General features: G+C 35.7%; 1 protein-coding gene across 9 annotated transcripts in view; it reads right to left on the reverse strand.

Annotated features, from left to right (window-relative positions):
• mpp7 (MAGUK p55 scaffold protein 7) overlaps nucleotides 1-25,607 on the reverse strand; it is an 84,508-nt gene that overhangs the window by 32,529 nt on the left and 26,372 nt on the right. For 5 of the 9 annotated variants that reach the window (XM_062983815.1, XM_062983820.1, XM_062983819.1 and 2 more), the window contains 5 exons: nucleotides 22,789-22,930; nucleotides 13,187-13,305; nucleotides 5,683-5,760; nucleotides 3,977-4,057; nucleotides 710-841 (listed from right to left, as the gene is read on the reverse strand). In XM_062983815.1, the coding sequence (XP_062839885.1) occupies nucleotides 710-841; nucleotides 3,977-4,057; nucleotides 5,683-5,760; nucleotides 13,187-13,305; nucleotides 22,789-22,825 (447 nt within the window). In that variant the 5' untranslated portion in view covers nucleotides 22,826-22,930. Of the gene's footprint in view, nucleotides 1-709; nucleotides 842-3,976; nucleotides 4,058-5,682; nucleotides 5,761-13,186; nucleotides 13,306-22,788; nucleotides 22,931-23,671; nucleotides 23,733-25,607 lie in introns of all 9 variants that reach the window. The other 4 variants (XM_062983816.1, XM_062983817.1, XM_016994271.2 and 1 more) reach the window with 2 other exon arrangements.

Genomic DNA, 25,607 nt, shown 5'->3' on the forward strand with positions numbered 1-25,607 from the left:
ACATTGACTACAAAAATGGCTTGGATTATCCAGAAGCTTGGATAAGCGAGGCCTGGATAAGTGAGACTCTACTGTAATTATAAAGTAAAAAACATCAAGTGCAGCAAGTGAAGATCTGTTGAAGACTAGTATGGAGGCATTCAAGAATGAACTATTGTGTTTCTTCACATAAGAAATTCCTACCACTAAGGCTTCCTATAGGTCACTTATTCCTCCCACAAAGCCTCATGACTTACTATTCCGCATCACATTTCCTTTAATCTTTTTCAGCCATTTCCCCTTTCCAGCATGTACTCCTCACATATAACTCAACTACATTTGTAACAATTATTTATTCATTTTAGTACCTAACTCACAGTGACCTGCCCAAGCACACACCTTTCCGGACAAACTACCTACATTTACTCTAGTTCTTCATCACTCTCTTCATTTCCTGTGCAAGATTTTCTTCAAACCTATGGAAGTTGCTTCTAGTGTAAACACAAATTTATTTGGAGAACAAAGTCCACAACTGTCAACTTCAGTGGCATCTACCAGCTTTTACACCAGTGAGGTGACAAATCCACTGCATGTTTTATTTTAAAAGTGCCATCCAAGTACTGAACTCTACCTGCATTAAAGATCTAAAACTTAGGAATTGATAAGAAGGAAATACCAACTACTGAAGTAAACATACTTCAACTATTACTGGGTTTTTTTTAACACTTACCAGTGGTTCTCTATTTTTCACAAGTCTGATTATTTTCACAGAATCTTCATCATCATCAATATTGTCAGGCATGGGAGGCAAGATAGGATCATAGTTTTTTTGAGCAACAGTATCATGCACAGAAAGCAAAGCCTGGGAAAAGAAATTAGATTCAAAACAATCATTACTTTAAACAAAATCCCGCTGGATTTGCTCTTTCTATTCTATGGAAGCCAAGGAGGGTCAGCCCCGAAGTCCCTGGATAGGAGACTGCCAAAGATTACTAGGTAGTCAGGCTCTATTTCAGAGGAAGGAACTGGCAAAATCATCTCTTGAGCATTTGTTGCCTAAGAAAACCCAATTAAAATCATGGGATTGTCACAAGATTAGAAAATATTTAATGCAAAATGAAAATTGGGACTACCAGTTGTGATGGCTACTACTAGACATGATGGATACACTCCTGCATATAGGAATGCTGTTACATTTATGTCTTGTTTTTCATTTTCTTTGAAGCAAATAGTTGGCCACTGTCCCTTTAGTCTTAATTTATCTCTGAAAGCCCCCTGAAAGATAAAAGGCTATATATATATATGTTTCTTTTTGAAGCTCCTGGAAAATTTTCTTCATTTCCAGATTCATGATTTCAAAAGGAAAATTTATATAGGCAGCTTTCGAAAGTTACTTTGTTTTACCTACAGTTCTATGTGCATGATTCATTAATGTAAACATGTCCCATATTTAGAACTTTAAAGGAGGTATGATTTAAATTCTTATGCTACCTAAATATAAATATTGACATTCAACTAAATTCTTAGACATGATCTAGCTGGAAATGGTTACTGAGAAACTCTTTGCCATGTCTAGCTGCAGAATAATACTTTTCAGATGAAAGCATTAAGCATTCTCCATTTCACAACATACAGTTCAGTAAGGAAACAGTAAAAACAAATTCTAAGCTTGAAAAAGTTGGGGTGTCACTGAAAAAACTCCTTCTCAACAATGTTATTATTATTTGAACAATCAAAAGAACACTCCAGATTTTATTTCTTTCACATTTTCCAAATAAACAACACACAGGAGCATACAAAACAAGCACACACTGCAATATGACTGTCAAAAATGGCTCCCAGTAATCATATTACACTTCTTCCTCTTGACCATAGCATTTTTACTGTTGTACACGACTTCCTGTAACAAAAAGGCAATTTCCTGTCCCGAAAATATAGTTTTCACATTTCACACCCACCAGTTTGAACTGATTGATTTACCTGCCACTTTTACATAGCTATTCAGAAATAGTAAACACAAAGCTAGAGACTTTTTTTTGCATTTTCAACTTCCTCTTGTTCAGGGCAGGAACCTCAAGAGACATTTGGGGCTGCTGCGTTGCTCTTAAAAGTCCACACAAGTATGCAGCCAATTTAAACCCTGTGGTTAAAGTATGAATATTCTTTTGGTATTTCTTTTCCCAATATTCCCAAATTCAGCATTCCATTCTTTAAAAAGTTAAATTTCAATTTTATTCAAACACGTTTATTAATGCAATAGATATCCACACTGCATATCATGTTAACTCCAAGTTATGGCATCCCTAAGACCATCCTATCATGGGGTTTTCGCAGCAGGATTTATTCAGTGATTTGCTATCACTCGGCAGGTTTTCACAGCTGAGTGGGGTGTGAGTTTTGTGGAAAATCATTATACAGTGCTACCTCTCACACAGATACTCTTTGCACCTTGCAGCCTGGTATGGGTAAGTCTGATTTCTCATGCTGAAATTCACAGCCATACTAACAGACTACACACATGAGCTAAGCAACAGAGTTACTCCTTCTTCCCAGAAGCAATAGATTATTCAGTGAGTAGGTCTGTGATCACTACTCAATGGCTGTATCATGCCTGAAATTTCTTTGGTATTAAGCATTAAAGCATTCTTTGGTATTAAGCACCAAAGTATATCATATCCAAATAGATTTTCTACTTTAGGTGAAATTGCAACTTTCAGTTATATCTTTGTTTCAATCATGACATGTTTAAGAAGTATGTCATGGAACATTCTGCTTGGGCCAATAATTAATGCTTTTAATAATCTACGAGATGTTTCTTATGAAGCCAAAAAGAAACCACTGTGAGGCAGAACAAGTCAGTTGTGTAATACTATTTTCCTGGCTCATAACAGTAATTTGTAATTGACCATAAAGCTCATCCAGAATGGATAGCATATATTCTGATATCCACAAGATCCTTTGAATTAAATATTGTTCTCTGAAGCACCGTCACATAGTCTGAAACAACTGCAGATATCATCTAATCCAATGCTAAATTCATGCTCCACAATGTAGGATGCAAGTAAAGCATCCTTCACATATGGTCATCCAGTCTTTTTAAATATCTCGAGCAAAGGAAAGCACATAATCTTCTGAGAGTTTGGTCCTCTGTTAAACAGCTCTTATCATTAGGAAGTTTCTTCTGCTGAGAAACCACTTTTGTCTCTCCTCTTAAGTGTTTTGTCTATGCTAAACCTATCCAGCACTTTCAACTGTTCCTTACAAGACTTGACCTTTAGGCCCCACCACCATCTGGATATTTCTCTCTAGACATGGTAGAACATACCAGTATAATATTGACATCATGTTGGGAATTTTAATTCTATTACATATTGACTGCCTAAGGTAAATTACAATGTAGCATTTTTCTATTTTATAAGTATTTCAAAAAAAATTCTAAAAAATCTCCCAACTTTCATTTGAACACAGATAAGAACCAGCGTTGTATGATTTATCAAAATACATGAGTTTAGTTAAGTTTTCCAGAATGGCAACCAGACACATGAGAATCAAAGGCAATTGGAAAATAAACGCCTTACAACTTCTAACTAATGCTACCATGCAGAATTTTCCTATGATATGTATTCATCAAGCCGTTCTCTACTGGTTTATGTGCCATGCAATGAATGCATAGTTCCTTCTATTCCATCCAAAGCAGCTATGCAATGCAGACTTTCCCTCATTCTACAAGAGAGGGGTACATTTAGCATAGAAGAAGTACTTAGTAATCTCTTATGACAAAATATTTGACTGCATTTATATTGGACCTGTTTCGCAAATCACAATAATCCACAACAATGCAGTTACAATTTCTTTAACAACTCAAGCCATATTTTCTATTAATTTTGCAAATTCATGCAGATGCAAAGAAAACCACAATCAGGCAAAACTCACAGCAAACTTCAAAAGCAGGAGAGTGAACAGGTATGCATTTTAACAGGTGGAAACAAGTTCTCACCTTGAGGTTAGGTTTTGACAGTAGTTTTAAGAGTTCTCTGATCTCGTTGTTCAGTGGTTTGCTTTGCAGCTCCTCAGCCAGCTGTGAAGGTGATTTAAGTGACACAAAGAACATTAGCAAGAGCATTGTTTCACTGTGTCAGTGACAACCAAGAATCAATCTTGTTCAAGGTTATTACTTTCCAGTGTGTTCAGCATGAAGAAAAACAGACTACCAATCCTTATTCTGCTTTTTTTTTGGCCCTCATGCTAAATTCTGGCCAGGATTTTCAACTGAGATTGACTAATCATATTTGGCAACAGCACACCCAGATCACGTTCTGGTTTACAGCAATGAGGGCAAATCCCAGCACTTCATCTAAAGCGAATGGTCCTTTGCGTGCAGACAAAGGGCTGCTTGTAAAAATGACTGGATCAAACCCTGACACTGCCTATAAAATACAGCTTCTGAATGAAGTGGTGAAATCCACACTGCTTCCAAAACGCCACAGTAGCTCTTATGTTTAGGGATGGGATAAGGAAGCAGAAAGTCCTCATAGAGCCAGTAGCCCAAATTTTATTATGTTTACATACAAAGAGCAAGCAGCCTGATAAATGTCAAAAAAGTTAATAGTAATATGATCTCGATCAGATTACCAGATACTGAAGCTATTGCTAAAGACTGAAAAATGAACTTCAGTGACAAGCTCAATTTACACACCCTGTACCACAAAGCACAAATCTTGCCAACGGAATAATTGAATAAAATACCAAAATTCCTCATCATTCATTTGAAAATAATTTTTCATCTTTAAAGAATACATTGTAGTACTGCAGCATTTCAGTGCAAAAGTGACTTTCAACTAATGTATGTTTACTGAAGTTGGGTGTTATTCTCTCAATAGTGAACAAGAACAAATGTCACATGAACATTTTGTGCATGTCATTAATTAACATGAAACTAGAGGGCAGCAATCAAGGCTAAAAGCATTGTACCAAAGACTGCCCCTAAGTGCACTGCTGTGCCAAACATACCTAAACTTTCACTTAAATCAGTTTAACTTGCTTCTTTAAAAAAAATCCGGTCCACCTCAAGTTCTGTCATAGTTTACACAGGTGTGCACACAATTCATCAAGGTTGTAGAATTTAACATATAATACAAAAAAGGCAGGCTCGGTTTTTATTAATAAAAATTATAGTAACAGGAAATTAAATACTCTATCAATGCCAACAGGTCTAATTTTATTTTTTAGTTATGAAAGTAATTTGGAAAGCTTTAATGTATATAAATCTTTGCTTCTTTTTAAACTGTTCTTTTTTGACCACCTCTTCCTATATCTTTCATAAGGTTAATTTCTTCTAGTTTTATCAGTCATTTTTCTTACTCTGTCAACGCTTTAGCTATCTCATTCACATTTAGCTTTGGAAAACATTCCTCTTGTCTGACTCTTGTAACCCATCAGTAGCTAACAGCATCACTTTCAGCGTAGACTTCTAACCTGTATTTTTATATGGTACTAAAGCAGAACAAGAACCAATCTAGATGTTATTTAGAACAGTAATACTTCTAATAAAAATAAAAACAACATTTGCAATCCTGCGATGACAACTCTTTGGAAACCATTGCACATCTAGCTGACATGGGCCTATTCATATATTTGCTCTATGTTTTCCTTCCAAACAGTTTAGGGAAGTATGGTGCCAATGGTTTCATCAGGGACACTTACATCATCTGCCAAGGCTGATGCTCCATGCAACATGGGCACAGGGCTCTGCTTTTCATAGTAATGTAGTTTCTCATGAATCTAGGAAGAATGGAAGAATGCAGTTTACTTAGCAGTAGGAGCAGAGTGACAACATAAGCTGCCTAGTTAAACAACTCCAAAGAATCAACCTCAGGGAAGCATTTAGTAGTGAACATGTAGATATAATTCATCATCAGCTTCTGGTGAAGTGCTGAGTGCATGAAGTCAGAAGGAAAAAATGTTCAGTATGTAGACCAACCAACAGAAAAAGTAAACATTTGCTATTTTTCCCCTTTACTTTGATTTTCTGTGCCTGTATTTCCCCACTTATCATTCAGATTTGATAATATGCTAAAAATGAAAAATTTGCAATGCTCATTTTGAAAAGGGACATAAATGAAGTAAGTTATTTATGAAGCCATACTTCACCACACCCTTTTTCGATATACCAACGTATAGTAAAGACTAATAATTTAGTTTTAACACTGAGAGAAAGTCCCACTGAACACAGCGAATAATCTTAAAAACAGTTATGTTTCTGGAGTTTTATTAATTATGTCACAACAAGTGTCTTCTACATAATTTATATTTGATAAGGTTTAATGTTTTTGTAGAAAACAGATAAGATGATAATGTTAACAATTCACTTTTCCCCAAACCTTTAAACATCCAGAGTATTTAAACAGACTGGAATTATATGATTGATAGCTTTATATGTCATTGATGCCTTCAAGTTGTTTTCAACTTATAATGAAACTAAGTTAAACTTATCAGGAGGCTTTCTTGGCAATATTTACCTTTGCCTTCCTCTGGGGCAGAGAGACTGTGACTTGTGAGCCGCCCTGAGTCCCTTCGGGTGAGAAGGGCGGCATAGAAATGATGGAAATAAATAAATAAATAAATAGTCTAAAGTCACCCAGTATATAATTAACAACCCTGCATTCTCTTCTATGATACAGTATTCCAAGCTGGCATTTTCTAATGAGCTTTCAACAGTATCTCTAAGATATCTTTTCCTAGCGGCTCATGACTAATTGTGAACTCAGACAGAATTGTGTCTGCTAAGGGGCACAACTTTCCACATGCTTTGGCTAAATCTCATCTTTCACTGGGGTTTCCAATAATTCAACTACTGAGAGATCCCTTTCAAACTCTTTAGTCGCCTCACTGCTCTGAATCACTTGCAGCCAATTGTAGACTCCAGTACCTTAGTATTATATCCTTACTTCCAAATATGTCTGCATAAGTTAAATAACACCTGTTCCAATACAAAACCTTGGGGAACTATACGATTGGTTCCTCCAATGTGAAAACTATTTAGGTCTTATCCCATGTTTCCTCTTTTTTAATCAATTATCACTCCATAGTTTTCCTTTTAAAGGTGTTAATGATGAACTGTATTTTTTTTAAGATTGGCTCAATCCTTTATTTGCATTCCAAGAATCCTAAATAGTTAAAGAAGCTTCAAAAATATTCATATATAGTCCAGCAATTCAATCAGATCTCCTCAATTAAGCTGTAAACCAGTCTTCAATTACCTGGTTTCTGTTCAGTGGTACATCAATTTCAGCATCAAGTTCTTATAAACTTCTTGGCAAATGCCGTTTAAGTCTGATGATGGTTTGTTTTTCAGTTCTAAAAATACTTTTTTCGTTTCTCTCTATTTGAACATTTTTCACAGTAAAAATAGAGGCAGAAGTTAATGTAGAGTTAATCCCATCTTTAATTTTTATAATTAGGGGTGTCTTTTGGCTGTTTATAACTTCATTTTTTGTAATGGGACCTTATAACTATTTTTCAAAGTTTTTTTTTAAAAAAAGAGCCACTGTGTTCTGGTGGTGTATTTACTTTTTTAGATGTTTTATCCATTGTACATAACCTCAGGGGCCCTGGGGAGCTGAAAGGTAAAATTGAGTATCTAAATAAATACAAACATAAATCTGAAAGTTCTTCTACCTCTGTAAGTTTTAACAGAACAAATGTCAATATTGGTTATAACCCCCCTTTACTTTGCACAGCTTCATTCAGTTGAACCTTTTTAGTCAATAAGAAAGGGTTTTGATGTCTTTGCTTATAGAAAGAGGTCCCCTTCGTGGGTAAAGGAAATTCAGATTAAAGCCAAACAAGAACTCTTCCCTCCAAAATAATTTTTTCTGCACCTTTAGAGCCAAATTCTCCATACTGCTACTGCAGAAAGAATTTCTAAAACTGGATTAGGTTTTGTTGTGAAGTTTAATCTCAGGTTTCTAAGATTTTTTTACACTTCAGTACATTCTGAGTATGTTGAATTGATCTATTTGAGATGAGTACAAGGGGGCCTAGCAACAATGTGTTCTTATAAGTACCACTTAACACAACACAACCTTGCCTCCTCTAAATCTTTAGATCTCTTAAAAAGATTTTCTGGAATACCATATTATCTTTGTTCAAAGATTCACCAAGTTAAAATATACACATTCTTTTTCAAACATACAAAGAAACATGATATCTAAACTATAAATGAATACTGTTGCATTGACACACCAACCTAACATCATAAAGTGTTTGGACATGGAACAGATGCTCATATGGGATGAGGCAGATATTCTAGAATGAAGTCATGTAGGACTTTGCAGATAAGCACTGGTACCTTGAATTGAGTTCAAAAACAGATTGGAAGCCATGTAGGTCTTGTATGACCAGTGCTATATGCAAAATGCAGCAGTTTGAATGCCGTATTTTGTACCAGCAGCAGCTTCTGAAGACTTTTCAGGGGCAGCCCCATGTAATGTGCAATACACTAGTCTAATTGTGTTAGGTTGAGAATGAGCCACCGTACCGAGATCTACCTTCCCCAGAACAGGCGCAACTCATGAAATCTAGGCTTATGAAATAGATACAGTATATAAAAAGATAAAGTTATATAGAAGGTCATGAAGAATAGATACAATTTATTAAAGGGTTAAATGTGATAGCTGTTGCTAATTTAGTCTTAGATGTGATAGCTGTTGCTAATTTAGTCTTAGATGTGATAGCTGTTGCTGATGTGATAGCTGTTGCTGATTTTCAGCCTACACAAGACTGGAAAGGGTTGTTTTAAAAAGGAAAAAAATTATATACCCATGTTTATTCAAGTCTAATGCGTCATCAAATCTAATGCACACCTCAATTTTCAAAACTCTGAAACTCAAAAATTACGTGAATCTAATGTGCACCTTAATTTTGGGAAGGTAATTTAGTAAAAAAAAAAAAAGGTGAGCATTAGATTCAAGTAAATACAGTATTTATTTCTGGTGAACTATAAATCTTTGGGGTGGGGGGGGGGGGCTATCGTGCTTGACCACAATCTTGCCATCCTATTTTGTTTGGATGGATAGAAAGCATGATCCAGACTGAAGGAGATATGCCTGTAGTATAGAAGATAAGCAGAAATTATAATAACAGGTACATCATCATCTCTGACTATTCTCATTATCTTATGAAGATGTAGAGAAATCAGACCTGCAGGTAAAATCTTTCCAAATTCAGCCACATGCAGACAGTGTGCCCGTGTAAGTAAAATACAGGAAAGCAATACACAGCTTTATAATTTTCAGTTCATGAGTCGGCTGTTAAGATGTTTAACTAAGAATAAGCACCACATGTTTAATACAAATATCTTAAGTGGTAACACAGTTGGCAACTGATTGAGATTTCTTTCTGAAGACAATTTGTATGACATCATGCCATCTGCACAGCAAACGTGTTTTTAAAAAGCTTTCAAGATGATTATTTTAAAACAGTGTTTCAGAAATTTTGTTAACAAGAATGTCAGCTATAAATTCAGAAAACATAAACATGAAAACCACATGCGTCTAACTCACACACACCCTCAAATGAATAAGTCTGAAAGCTAAAGATAATGTGGTGCATAAGTACAAAAAGAAAAAGAAAAAATAGAAACTAGAGAGAGTAGATGTAGTTTTTATGAAGATCAGTACGGCCAGGCTTACAGATAATGAGAAAAACAGGTGAGAAAATGTTAGAACTTCTGAAAATATCCTTTCACAAAATAGACTTTCTCTGTTCTCCAGGAATCCAGAACAGGGTAAACAGTATGAACCTCTTATCCCCAGACTCTATACCCTATCCACAGTTTCACTTATCTGCACTCAACCCCCCCCCCCAAAGTGTTTTGGGTTCTCTAGGTCATCCAGTGCTATTCTTCTAACCTGCGTATAGTAAAAAAAATAGTTTGCTATTATCTGTGGTTTCAGCTATCCATGGGGGTGGGGGGTGGGAAGTGGTGGTCATGGGCCATAATGTATAGTATTATGCCTTGCAATTTTGCTAACACTATGTTCTTTTCCACCCAACACGGAAGGTAATCACTGTACTTCTTTTGTGATGCCTCAATGACAACTATCAGGTCTAAAAGTTACCACATTAAAGGGGGAAACCCACAATACCAGCTAATCAAACAACATTTAAAAAATCACAAACATATCTGCAAAACCCTTACCCTACATCAACAGTCAAATACGCCACTCCTATCAAAGTGGCTTCATTTTCTGATATGCTTATCTTTCCAGGACTGATACCTAATTCCATGAAGACAAAAGATGAAATTAACTTAGCTCAGAGTTTCGTAAACTGTGTTCCTCCAGATGTTTTATACTTCAGCTCCCACAATTCCTAACAGCTGGTAAAGTGGCTGGGATTTCTGGGAGCTGAAGTCCAAAACACCTAGAGGAGCACAGTTTGAGAAACACTTACTTAACTCATTTCCCATGTGAATATCTGAACAATGAGGACACAGTACAACATAAATACAAACTACTTTCGGTGAATCATAGAATCATAGAATAGTAGAGTTGGAAGAGACCTCATGGGCCATCCAGTCCTACCCCCCCTAAGAAGCAGGAAATCGCATTCAAAGCACCCCCGACAGATGGCCATCCAGCCTCTGCTTAAAAGCCTCCAAAGAAGGAGCCTCCACCATAGCCCGGGGGAGAGAGTTCCACTGTCGAACAGCTATCACAGTGAGGAAGTTCTTCCTGATGTTCAAGTAAAATCTCCTTTCCTGTAGTTTAAAGCCATCATTTCATGTCCTAGTCTCCAGGGCAGCAGAAAACAAGCTTGCTCCCTCCTCCCTATGACTTCCCCTCACATATTTGTACATGGCTATCATGTCTCCGCTTAGCCTTCTCTTCTGCAGGCTAAACATGCCCAGCTCTTTAAGCCGCTCCTCATAGGGCTTGTTCTCCAGACCTTTGATCATTTTAGTTGACCTCCTCTGGACGCTGTCCAGCTTGTCAACATCTCCCTTCAACTGCGGTGCCCAAAATTGGACACAGTATTCCAGGTGTGGTCTGACCAAGGCAGAATAGAGGGGGAGCATGACTTCCCTGGATCTAGACGCTATACCCCATTGATGCAGGCCAGAATCCTGTTGGCTTTTTTAGCTGCCGCATCACATTGTTGGCTCATGTTTAACTTGTTGTCCACGATGACTCCAAGGTCTTTTTCGCACACACTGCTGTGAAGCTGCTACCTGAACTAGAGCCATAAAGAGTTTTCTTTATAACTTCATGCAAGTTACCTACTGAAAGCAGAAGCACACTTTGTTATTTTGTTATTGGCAGAATCCTTGTGCTAGGATTAGAAATCAAGACAGTCTGGTAAACTGTAGAATTGTGATGTTTCTAAGGTACAAGTAAATGCGAAGTAACAACAACAAAAGTTAATTATCCCCAATGGCTTGTTTTAAATTATTTTACTGTTAATTTACATTACAATGTAAAGTAACTTACTGAATTATTTTTGCAAATATTTTGCACATTACTTATTTTAAAATTGAGATTGATAAAACAGTGGCACCAAATTTGAACAATTTGTGTCAAAATCACTTTAAAGATTCCTAACATGCCATTCAAAATATTAATAAAGTATTTTCAACTTTATAAAGTAATTAGAAGTTTATTGCTCAATACACAAATAAAGTAGCTTTGTCCTCACTACTTTTAAAATATTACTTCATTGTGCCCTATTTAGCAAAAAAAAAAGAAGGTAGAAATCCATTTAGATCAGTCTGAATAGCAAATCAAGTTGCCTACTATCAATATCTCTGGTCTTGTCTGAACCGAACCTCACTTTATTGGCCTTCATTCTAGTGCATTTCTTTCAGCACTGATGTAATGTGCTCTTGATGCTCTGGTTAAAGTGACTCACCACCACCACATTTCATGGAAGCCAATGTTTCCAACTAGCTTCTGGGCCAACCTCTCATTACAAATGTTATATAGCCTCTGATGGTGAGCACTTAATGCTGGCTTACCCCACTGAACAGAACTGTATCCAATCAGATGCAGTTAGAAAAAAGACTAGACATTCCCATAATTCAAATTCCCTAAAGCAGCCATATATCCAGAAGCACTAAGACTGCAAACCTGAATAAAGATTCATAAGTCAACATCGCCTAAAACATATGGTTTTGATGCTTCAAATTACTCTGGCCAGTTCTGGTAGAAATACAAAATTATACATGTTGAAGACAGGGATGGAGAATGGCTATCCTAAAGTTGCTTTGGAACTGTAAATCCTATAATCCTTCACTACCGACTATGCCATATAATGTTATTGTAAATTAAATGCCCTTCAAAACTCATCTTGATCACCACAGTTGTGTATCCATGGTGTAACTGATTGCCATAGGACACAATGAAAATCTTGTTTCCCCTCCTTCTCCTTCCTCTGAGAGTGAAAGTCTTTTCCTCCTGACATGGAAAGTCAGTGTATAGCCTAAGCAGGTATCATCCATCAATTCTGAAGACGGGATGTGCCTTACTTTCTTTTCAAACAACCAATCATAGCTCTAGAGGAACAATGATAATAATAAACAAAAGTCATAAAGCATTTTCTATAAATAGGAGAGTACAAAATACCTCAGTGTTTACCATTTTTGACTGGACACATCAATGGATCCTTCTACCAAGTTTGTTCTATTCATGATCAACTTCAATGTATTTATATGCTGAACTCAATTTCAATGGATGCAAGCCAATTAAAGAGTCTTGCTAGAATTTCAGTTGACTTTGTTAAAGGAAATTATTTTAAATTAATGTGGGTACTGAACTGCTGCCATATTTTACCTCAAAAATATATCCCGTCTAATTTTTGCTGTGAACATTTGTTTATTTAAGCTAAACTCCAGGCCTTGAATGTTGACCATGAAGGAGTCTCAGATTTCCTGCTACTATTTCGTGCTACCTCATTCTAAACAAGGGCAAACATCATATGTTTGTTACATTAGTATATACTGCCAAAACATCACTATTAAATGAAATCATCTCTGTATTTTTGGTAGAATCCTTTAACAACTTCCATTCCTCACAGAAGTGCGGAGTTGAAACAAGGCTATTTTGTTTTCACTGTGTAACTAGTCTGATTCTTGGTTTACTAGAGACTGCTCAAAATGTTTTTTCCATAAGCATTTCTCAAAAAGAATGAGCATTTAAGTGTGGTTTACCTTTACCAACGAATGAAGGCTCTTTTCTCCAAACATATCCCAGAGGAAGGTAAGGTCTTCCTGCCTGTCCACATGTGGCTGTAGCTGGGCTGGCAAGGAAGCCAACAGCTCATACAAACCTATAAAGTGAAAATAAAACACAAAGTGAAAACTAAGGGTGATCTCATTAATTTCACTTAGCCCTCCTGTGTAACTTGCAGCTTGTACCATTTTTATATTAAGCAATAGTGAGCATGGAAGTAGCCAACAAAATATTTTAAAAGCCAGATAAATTTCTGACTTTTTTAAAAGGAGAAGTTACTAGCAGGGTACTTTTAACTTTATTAACAGTTGCTAAATCTTCTATAGCAATTTATTTACTTAACATGGTACCAAGAATTCATAAAGCTTTTTGGAAAAGGACAAAACCCAGAAACACGTACATTCCTTTGCTTAATCATTATTCTATTTCCCTTGATGTTAGAATGAAATGAGTCATGAATAGGAAAAATATCCTTATAAGAACAGAAAATGGATAGGGTGGTCCATTAAAAAGAATCTGCGGTTTCTCTAAATATTTCTCACCAACACACTGCTTTTGTAAAGTATCTTGGATTTAATAGATGCACAGAAGAATAAAATGTATTGCTAGTTGTTCAACAATCAACTCTTGAACAAAATCATTACATGCTTAACTTACATTGTGTTAGAAAGTATGCACACTTTGGATTTAACCTTCTCTATGGGATTAAAGCAATAGCTGGTCCCAGTTATTTGTGGTACATATCACAGCAGTTTCCCAGGGCAAACAGTAGCACACTGTTTTCACAGTAGCATACAGCATAAAACAATCCATCATACTGCTGTCCAAGAAACATAGCAACATGACTTCCAGCAACCTTCCCTAGGGAGGTGCCTGGCATAAGCAGATATCAGCTCAGAGCATATGCTTAGTTTTTCCAGTGGGATATTTTGGAGGGTGAAGCAGACAAAAATCTCTCTGCCATGGGCCAGGGAAGCAAGAAGTGATAACCTCCTGGCCTAAATGTGACCCTACTATTATTTTTGTTCCACTGTACAAACCTGAACATATTTCTTAGGAAATAAGCTCCACTGAATTAACACAACTCTTTTCTGTCTAAGAATGTTTACGACCAGACCAAGCATTGTTCATCACAAGAATACACTTCTAAAAGAAAGATATCCCTATTAAACAGCATTCTCTCAAGCTACTTAATAATCTAGCACTGTGACTATCATTTCCTTAAAACACATCGCTTCAATATTTAAAGTCAACAATGTTTGTAGTAATCAGATTCCTCATCTAAAATTAAATACATTTGGGGAAAAGAGTAATGTATTTCTATTTCTTTCCTGGCGTTACTTACTAAAGTATGCTGGAAAAAAAAAACACTTTTTCCAGACATCATTTCTGATGGACTCTTGGGAGGCAATGTTCATATTACAAACCTTGCTCTATTTTAAACCTGCTGTTGTTACTACTATTGGAGTGGGGATGAAAACAGTAGAATATGCAAATAACTACAGTTTCTTTCATGGGTGTAAAAAAAACCCACTGAACTAACAGGAACCACACCTACTATTGCCACATACACTGACAAATGACAAGTTCAACTGTCAATTCTTGGTTCAGCACACAGATTGACAGAATCATAACAACATGATGTAAATATACGAGGGTTATCCAGAAAGTAGATTACGTTTTGGAATTAAAAATGAACAAAGTATAGGAGAAAACATTTACCATATACAGTTGAAATCCACACCCAAATACCACTTCTCAACATAGTCATCATTCAAATCTAGGCACTTATCATAGCGATGAATGAGCTTTGCAACTCCTTCCCCACAAAACTCTGCCACTTGCATCCTCAACCAGCCGGTCACCCCTTTCCGCAGCTGCGCATCATCGCCAAAACGCTGCGTTGCCAGCCATGCCCCCACTGTTGGAAACAAGTGGTTGAGGACGCAAGCGGCAGAGTTTTGTGGGGAAGGAGTTGCAAAGCTCATTCATTGCTATGATAAGTGCCTAGATTTGAATGGTGACTATGTTGAGAAGTGGTATTTGGGTGTGGCTTTCAACTGCATATGGTAAATGTTTTCTCCTATACTTTGTTCATTTTAAATTCCAAAACATAATCTACTTTCTGGATAACCCTTGTATAAATTAATGTGTATAAAGCAGTCTGTGTTGGGCTGCTGCCTGCGCATTCATCAACACTAGATGGAGCCACATTTATACCAAGCGGACAATTGAACATCCACCTTTTATTTCATGCAGCAAATGCTGAATGAAAGCAAAGACTGGAAATTATATTTTAAAGGGTACTTTAAAGGGTACCAGAGCACATCAAACCTCTGTACTTCCATCCCATTTTATAAATAGGATTTAACTATAAAAATTAAACACTTCAGTCAATTATTTAGAGTAATTTCACATTTTCTTTTTCCCCTCTCGCCATATAAAAGAAAAATTATACTGTTGAAACTGAGGATGGAACATTTTTAAACCTTGTACTTCTATAACTGCCTCTAATTGGGAAAAGTAGAATTATTTCCTTATAGAGTTTGGGACCCCTCTACATAGATGATTTTATATCTTTGATGCCACCCACCTTCAATTGCAATGTAGAAACTAATCTCCCCAGAACAATGAAGCCAAACAGAGAAAAAGTTCGTAGCACTCATTAGGCTAAAACTTAAGCTGTTCTGCTTTATGGAGTCAAGGCAGAGGTATATTTTCAGAACTTTGCACACACGCTGCCCTTTCTCAGAAATAGCTCAGCATCTACTGATCAGTGGAACTTAAGCTTTCTGCCATATAGAAACCAGTATCTCCTCCAGAACCATTAGAAACATGGGGAAAACTTCTAGGAGAACGGAAAGTTCTCTGTTTCATCCAATTATTATTCTAGGTTACAACTCATCAATGGAGGCCAGAAATTAGTGCCCTCTTAACTTAGCCAGTCAAAAAAGATTACACAAAGAATTTTTGCAACCCCCCCCCCTTAAAATCAGTGTTGATATAAATGCAAAGTTTACCCTAAACAAGTAAAATGTTACAAGGCAAAGAGAGCTAGACCTGAAGAAAGAACACCCAATAAAATCACTATTTACAAATAAATACTTGTAATAAAACCATCTTTATTCAAAATCTGTTAAGGCTGAAATGGGGACCACACCAAAACCTGTCACGAATCTTTACACAATAGATAAATATAATCTGCCGGGGCAACCTTTAGAAGGAGCATACTTAAAATAGTAGTATGAAGTGAATACAGGCATTCCCATTGTAACATAACTAGGCTGAAGTGTAATCTGTAGTGTGTGGACTGCTCCTTTGCACATGCCAAAGAATTAAGCATTGATTCCTTACAGTGAAAGGGGGGAATCCTTCCCCTCCCCATCAGATGGCTGCAGTTGTGTATGCAAACAACATCAGAAAATTAGTGAAGTATTGCTCTTAGTAGGGTGAATTCCTCCCTCTAACTGTTGACGCTAAATCTGGTAAACACAAAGAGAGAAATGACTCCTGTATTTCCTCTGGTATGACAAAGATTGACCCACAATGGATGGTCTTCTGTACTTCTGAAGAATGAGTTTACACAGTGAGTAAATCTACTTCTAAACTCACAGAAGTCAACTATTTTTAAAACAAGAAGCAAATGATGGTTACTAAATTTTGAACATCTTCTCTAAACATTTGAAGAGTATGCTCTTTATGATTGGTGAAATGCAAACTTCTACATATTCGATTATTTCCCCAGCAGGGATGGAGTGACACAACAATGTTATTCATTTTTTCTGAAGCATTTATAGTGCTCACTGTAGCCAAAGGATTCAGGGTGTTTTGGTTCTCATTCTGTACTTTCAACTTATAGTAACTCTAAGGTGATTGTATGAATGAATTTTCTTGGCACAATTTGTTCAGATGTGGTTTGCTTTTGTCCAGTGGCTGGATCCAGGCATAATGGGGATGCACCTGCTTGCTCTTCTCCTTCTGTATCTCCCACAAAAAAGGGGTTGTATGTGTTCATGTTATTCTAATCATCTCTTGAATTTGTAAAAACATTCAAGTTTGAAAGCCATGTTCAATTATAGATGCCTATAGCTAGAAAGGCCATTTCAAATATTTGAGTGTAGCTGAACTCTTCCAGAATTCAAATCTCATATCAACACAAGTAGATAGAACATTATTATGAGGCAACAGCTTTTATCTAGGCTTATTAGTTTTTTCAATTGTTCTCTACTCCCATTTTACTGGATGTGGTAGTGCTCAAAATTGAAGAACGTCTACACCTAAACATTAAGAACTTCCCGATGGTTAGAGCTATTAGACAGTGGAATATGCTGCCTTGGCATGTGATGGTGTCTCCTTCTCTGGAGGTTTTTAAACGGAAGATGGATGGCTATCAGTAAGGAGGGCTTTGCTTATATATTTCTGCATGGCAGAATGGGAATGGACTTGAGGTCTCTTCCAACTCTATGATTCTAAGGTGTCATGTTTTCACACTTATTATGCTAAATAGCAGACAAGGCCAGTGAACTTTCGCGCAAATCTGATAATAAAGACATCTAACATTAAGTCTAGACTTGATTATTTTCCCAAGTTAACCAAAAACAGGTACAGTAGAGTCTCACTTATCCAAGCTAAACGGGCCGGCAGAAGCTTGGATAAGCGAATATGTTGGATAATAAGGAGGGATTAAGGAAAAGCCTATTAAACATCAAATTAGGTTACAATTTTACAAATTAAGCACCAAGACATCATGTTATACAACAAATTTGACAGAAAAAGTAGTTCAATACGCAGTAATGTTATGTTGTAATTACTGTATTTACGCATTTAGCACCAAAATATCACGATATATTGAAAACATTGACTACAAAATTGGCTTGGATTATCCAGAGGCTTGGATAAGCGAGGCTTGGATAAGTGAGACTCTACTGTAATGAAAACGCACTTGGCTGTAACTTATGATTAACTATATTTTTCAGCAATAGTGTTACCACCATAATAACTTTGTACAACAAGGTTAATACTGTAGTTATACATGATATAAAGATTATATTTTTCCAGTCAGAGCATGGATTCGACAGCATACAGCACATATACATACATCTCAAACTACAAGTTGACACAGCTGGTTAAGTGTATAGTAAGAATATTTGCAAAGGAAACATTCCTGGACGGACCAATTCTAACATGCAACTTTGACTCCAGACAGAACTTCCAGTTTCCATACCTTGGGGGAAACCGAGTGCTTTACATCAAAGATCTTTGAACCAACACATAGGTAACCTAGAAAATGTTTATGTATTGGTTAAACCATTTCAAGCTTTATATTAGAAGATCTCAAGGCAGTGTGTAAACTGTAGAATAACTTTAGAATAAACTTTAGAATAATCTGAAAGACAATTTAAAGGCATAACCATCGGTTTTCATTATTATGCAAAGATTACTATGAGGCTAAATGAAAGATGTTTGTACAAAATTTTCATGAAATGCAAACAGTTACATAAAACCTGCAATCCAGTGGACTGAAAATGAGCTGCGATTTCACTAAGCCCCAAATGTTTAAGTGAACATTCAGATTTTAATTTGGCACCAAAATAAAGTCCATGTTGGTATCAGCAGCAATTGCAAGAAGTTCTGTTATTGTGTCTTTACTTGATATGCGACTCCCAATAGTGGGACATAAGAGGAAAGCCTTCCTAGCAGTTTTTGATGAACATCCATACATGACACACACATTGAGAAACCATCCCTCAAAGATCAAGAACCTAGGCTATGTAGGACCTGAGATTTTAATGAAAAAATATTGGTATGGTCTTTAAATCAATATTTTTATTAATTCGGCACTCTGTTCATGAAGCTAAACTCTGTAACAGAATAAAGCTATAATCATTTAAACAATTGTTCCTGTTACTGAAAATCTGACTTCTTTGGAACTGAACCTTAGATTATTCCAACATTCCTAACTGTACCTGATCCAACGGCTTTCACAAGGTTTCTGAAAAGGGGGTGGAATGAATGGCTGCAGGATGACAAAACTATAGGTTGTTCATGGAAATTATTTCACAAGGTAAACTGCCTTAAAGGAGGCCCCAGAGAATAAAAAATGCTGGTATCAATTACTGGAGCATGGACTTGTAAACATTGTCTACAGTACTTCCGTGATACTGTTTTCCTGGACTTTATTAATCTTACTGAATAAATGAACACATTTTCATAACAGTAATTTTATTTTTAAAGACTTGCAAAAAGGTAATAAAGTAATTCTTACAAATAATGGAAAATGAAAAGCATACAACTTTTTCCAGTTCTAGAGAACAGTTTCCGTTACTATTATTTTCTACGCAAGACAGCTAGTTCCTAAGAGAAGAATAAATGGCTAAGAAATTGGGGAAAGTGCTCACGTGGTAAACCACTCAGAGTCCAGATGCTCAACATTCTTGACATCAGAGTGGAAAAATTTACTGTTAGTCTAGAGAAATTTAATATCACCATTCTTGTCATATCCCTCATAGCTTCATTATTAGAACAAGTCTGTGGAAGCTATAAAGGAGGGCTAAATGATAAAAAATATGGTCCCTGCGTTCCATCACTCTTACATATTACAAGAAAGCGCTAATCATGTCAGAGAAATTTTGAATCAATATTATAACAAATGGATGTTCATTTACTTTTCATTTGTTAAACAATTTATTACCTCAAAATTCTGAATCACGATGCCAAGCTAAGACTTCAAATTTTTTACTGTAACTAAGGGGTAATAAACACTAAGGAACATATACCTAAGCCCAGAACAACACTGTAAATTTTTACTGTATTAATAAAACAGAACACACGAATCTTTTAAGCTTTGACAATAGTCAAATAAGCAGTACTGTTCATTACTATTTCTAACGGGCTTACATTTTTCACAACTACAAAATCACATAAAATCAGTATATTTAACAATGCTATAAAAGGGTGAGATTATTACACAAAGTTAAATATATAGCAACAAAACTACATACATTCTTATATTTACTCTACTCTACAATACATTACATTGGTATTAATTGTTCCAAAGGATAACCACTCACACTAGCATTTGGGTTGCTGCATAGGACATTTTAGACATAGACATTTATAAATATAATTGGGATTAAGATACATACACACTAAAAGTAATGGTAAAAGCATTACTAGATATGTTCTATGTATTCTAATATATGTATTTTGTAGAAATATATTTTAATATGTGCATTTTATATGATAATTATGTGTTTTAGCTATACAGTAGAGTCTCACTTAGCCAACATAAATGGGCCGGCAGAATGTTGGATAAGCGAATATGTTGGATAATAAGGAGAGATTAAGGAGAAGCCTATTAAACATCAAATTAGGTTATGATTTTACAAATTAAGCACCAAAACATCGTGTTATACAACAAATTGACAGAAAAAGTAGTTCAATATGCAGTAATGCTACGTAGTAATTACTGTATTTACAAATTTAGCACCAAAATATCATGATGTATTAAAACATTGACAACAAATATGCGTTGGATAATCCAGAATGTTGGATAAGCGAATGTTGGATAAGTGAGACTCTACTATAATCTATATATATAAAAGAGTGATGGCATCACGGCGACCACAAAACAACAAAACTACAGGCCCCCCAACCTCGAAATTTGACAACACAACCCATCATCCACGCCTCTAGGTTGATACAACAAAAAGAAAAGAAAAATAAAGTCCTAATTTGAGAAAGAGGAATAATTGCTTTTATCCAATTGCTGCCAGTTAGAAGGCTAAGCTCCTCCAACTTGGTCTCCTAGCAACCCAATAAAAAATAATAAAAAACACTAAAAATTAATACAATAAAATACTATAATAACAGAAAATAACTAAAAATAATACAAGAAAATAATAAAATATAATAAATAAAAATATAACTTACAATAAAATTAATTAAAAAATGCAAATAACGTCAAATAAAAATTACACAACAATTTTAAACCAATACCACCACCACTTTGCCACAGCAACGCGTGGCCGGGCACAGCTAGTTATTATATAAAATACACATATTATTATATAAAATACACGAGGAAAGGTGGGTAAGAGATTTTAAAAAAATATTATTATTAGTGACACAAAGACATAGTATGACACAGCAAACGAGATCTATATGCTGTATTTCGTATCACAAAATCACAAGTCAAACACTTCCCAAGTGTTTAAGGACTGTGTGATGTATAATAATTATTATTATTACTATTATTATTATTAAAGCATTACAAACTATCTTTAATAGTTATGCCAGTAATGCAATCCTAAAAACTGTCCAATGCTTTTGACATGAATGTGCATAACATTCCATATAATACTGCTAACTGTTTTTTAGATCATGCTTGTGTCTGGTCAAGATTTATAAGCCATTAGTAGCTTTTGAATAATAAATAGTGGAATCTATATATATAAAAGGGTAATGGAATCATGGCACCGGACAAAACAACTAAACTAAACACCCCACAACCTCAAAAATTGACAGTACAACCTCTCATCCACACCTCTATGTTCATACAACAAAAAGAAAAGAAAAATAAAGTCCTAGCCACAGCAACGCGTGGTCGGGCACAGCTAGTGACTTTATATAAAGACAAACTCTCTTCACTCAAGTTCAGCAACCTCTTCAAGCTCTTCCAGTTTAAGATAAAATTAAACAGAAACAAACTACATAGCTTTAGTGAATTTGGGATTACTAGCTTTGCAACTCCTTAAATGTAAACTAAAATCACAATGCTTTACTTAAAATTGAACAAACAATATTTAATACTCTATTTAACTGGGGGTTTGTAAAAAAAATGCACTCAGCAGAGCAAAAGAGATCCTCGTGTGACATTCTGCTCCTGCTTATCATTTATTGAATTAGGAAATGTAGACATAATTTCGATATGCAATTACATTCTTGTCAAACTACAGGTGCCATCTACCTGCATACATATTTATACAATGTGAAGCATATAAATGTACAGACAGTTCCCAAATTATGAACAAGATAGGTTCTGTAGGTTTGTTCTTACGTTGAATTTGTATGTAAGTCAGAACAGGTACATTGTAAAAATGGAACTCCAGCCAAATATATACATCTTTTAGTTTTGGATAGCATAGGGAAGGGTTAACACCCCTGTGGTGTTTATTTTACTGTCTGTGTCCCTGTTCAGAAGATGTCATCTCACTTTCTGTCCCTGTGATAATTTTGAGAAATTTGGTTTGTTGTGGAAGGAAGAATTGGTGATAAAGCTTCAGCGGAGACACCTTTTCCCCATGATAACTCTTCCAAGAATGAATTTCCCTTCCCAGGGATGATTAGATTCTCTCACTTTCTGTTGTCTCATCCCAATTCTTAACTATGAATTGTTTTAAGTCAGATGTTTGTAACTCGGGGATTGCCTGTACAACCCATATCCACCTTCTGCAGTCCCATCTACATGCCCATAGTAAGTCATACACATTTTTTCTTCTGTATAAGTAGTCTTGGGACAATGTGCACACAGTCAATATACACTAGCATTGAGAAAATTAGCAACACCAGGTTCGTCTACCTGTGTCACCTCCAGATCCAGTTGATAAAGCTGGCATGCTGACTACAACAAGGATACACACTAGAACAGCACTTCGCTCAGAAGTTGGTCAATTACTTGCAGCCACTTTCTCTATAAAGATTTAGGCAATTTCGAAGCTGTCCTGAAAGAATAGAAATATACACAAATAAGGAAAATTATTAACATTTTAAGTTACGATTATTTGTCATTAAAACTTAGTGTAAAAACTCCAAATATATTACCATTTACTTTATTAACAGAAGCTGCTATTTTAGAATCTCAAAATGGTTTATTTATACATTTCAAGAAAACATTTGTAGAATACAGCCAATCAGATGTCTGATACAACAGCCTTATATGCATGGAAGGGATCTGTGTTAACCACTGAAAATTTTGACTGAACTACCAACATTTGAACCTGCAGAATTGACAAACTCTTTTCAAACTCTATGACACATTGAATGCAGACTGCCATAAGGGATACTTAACCTTTCTATAAAAGGGTGAGATTATTACACGAAGTTAAATATATAGTAACAAAACTACCCACACTCTTATATTTACTACTCTACAATGCTACTTTACTCAACAATACAATATACATTAGTATTAATTGTTCCAAAGGATAACTACTCAAGAAAAAATGAATGTGGAAGTCCCTTGGACCCAAACATTTTGTATTTCTTTGTACCCTGGCTCTTATACTTGTAACAGAGTGCTTTCAGATAGATTTTTAAAATTCCATAGCTATTCATAGGTTATTCCATAGCTATTCACATCATTTGAATGGGGTCCACGTGACGCTGTCTTCCATTTGTAAACCTCCCTGTGTTCTCCCTCAACTTCAGCATCAAACAAAATAAAATGTATAAGGATGGCAAACCTGGAGCAGCTGTGTTATGCCTTTTGATTGGGAATGTTAGCAGATGTCGATCTGGAAATAACTTAAAGAGTAGAAAGTCCACAGTTAAGGAGACCAGGGAATAGGAGCACTCTTACACCAATGACGTTTTCTATTAGGATAATGTTTTTCACCCCTAGCCTATGGGAACATAATACTTCTTTCATTATGTCATAAATAGTAACACAAAGATGCAAGCATGAAGCTGTTAAATTGAGATTTCAAGTTATTAAAACTATTTTTAAAAAACATGTTTTTGGTTTATTGGCTCTTTTTAAGTTGAAATGTTATAATACAGACGTTCAAGCCAGGACTATGCTCACTTACATAAGATGGAATCAAAAATCAAGAACACATACAAAGCCCACACTTTACAAAATATGACTAGACCCTTTTTGTATTATGTCACTCCTAACAATGCCCTAAGAGTCATGACAGACTCTCATCCTGTTCTTGTATTCCTTGAAAAGAATAAACGACTTCTGAGCCATGAGGATTTTGTCTTATTTTCAAATATCTCCCAGTGCATAGTTTTAGCCTTTCCAAAATAATTAGCTTCACCAACTGAACAGACTTTTCTAATGATCCTGAAATGGATAGAACATATAAAAACTGGTTTATAGGTCATAATGTAATATGATTAACTGTTATGTTTGTAATTTTAAAGATTATTATTGCTATTACCACATCAAAACAAATAAATCCTCGCAAATATTTAGACAATCTACTCAGTATTTTTTTCGTATAAGAGATTATTGCAAATTTCAATTGTGTTTCAATTTCAAGTCTGAGGACCACAAAATTCAGCAAATATCCTGGATAGGAAACATCTTACTCAAGAGGTACACTGTCTGCTGGGGGCAGGATGAGTGCAGCACGGATGTTTCTGTATGATGAAAGGAAACCTTCTGGCTTGCTTTTTCACTTTTATTTTATATATTAGTTTTTCCATAAAAACCACATACCAAATCCTCGATAAGAAGCTGTTAAAACTGATTTCCTCAAGAGTTCCAATTCTGATATTACTTCCATTTTAGCAATTGAGATCACTAGTGAAATCAATTCTTTATTGCAGAGTTTGTTAGAACATTACAATATTTCCTCAATTCTTTTTTCTCATATAAACATCTCTAAAAACTTTGTTATAGATAGATAGATAGATAGATAGATATATGTGTGTGTGTTGATGGTACTAAAATTAGCATCTTACAATCAATGGCATTTTAAAATCTATAAAATGCATGCAGTCTCTGGGTTATGAACAAAATAGGTTCTGTAGGTTTGTTCTTAAGTTGAATTTGTATATAAGTCAAAGAGGTAGATTTTTAAGCATAACTCCAGCCAAAGGGAAAATATAGTTTTGAATATCATAGGGAAAGGTTAACATCCCTGCAACATTTGTTTTGCTGTCTATTCCCTTCTTCAGAAGTTTTCACCTCACTTTCCGACCCTGTGACAATTGGATTTTGAAAAATGTATATTGCTGTGGAAACAAGGATTGGTGATAAAGCTTCTGTGGAAGCTTTCCATGATAACTCTTAAGGAGTGAATTTCCCTTCCTAGGGGTAGACAGGAAACTCTGGCGTGGGCTGGTCCATGAGGTCACAAAGAGTCGGAAGCGACTGAACGAATAAACAACAACAACAGAGGTAGACTTCCTTTTACTTCCTTTTGTCTTACCCCATTTGAACCTAGGAGTTGTATGTAAGTACAGTAATGTTTTCTTCGTAATCTCTGGATTGTACCTTTGAGACAAGTTGTATCTTCATGTTCTGAATTCAATTGATTTACCATCTTCTTTGTGTAATTCTGAATTGGGCATCTGGAGACAGTGGAAGAGCCAAGGCCTTTTACCAGGTTAAGCATACGATCAAGCAATATGTGAAAAGGGACTACCTATTTGACAGTTCAGTATCTC

This window comes from Anolis carolinensis, chromosome 6 (assembly GCF_035594765.1).
Source record: "Anolis carolinensis isolate JA03-04 chromosome 6, rAnoCar3.1.pri, whole genome shotgun sequence".
NCBI classification, from domain to species: Eukaryota; Metazoa; Chordata; class Lepidosauria; order Squamata; family Dactyloidae; genus Anolis; species Anolis carolinensis.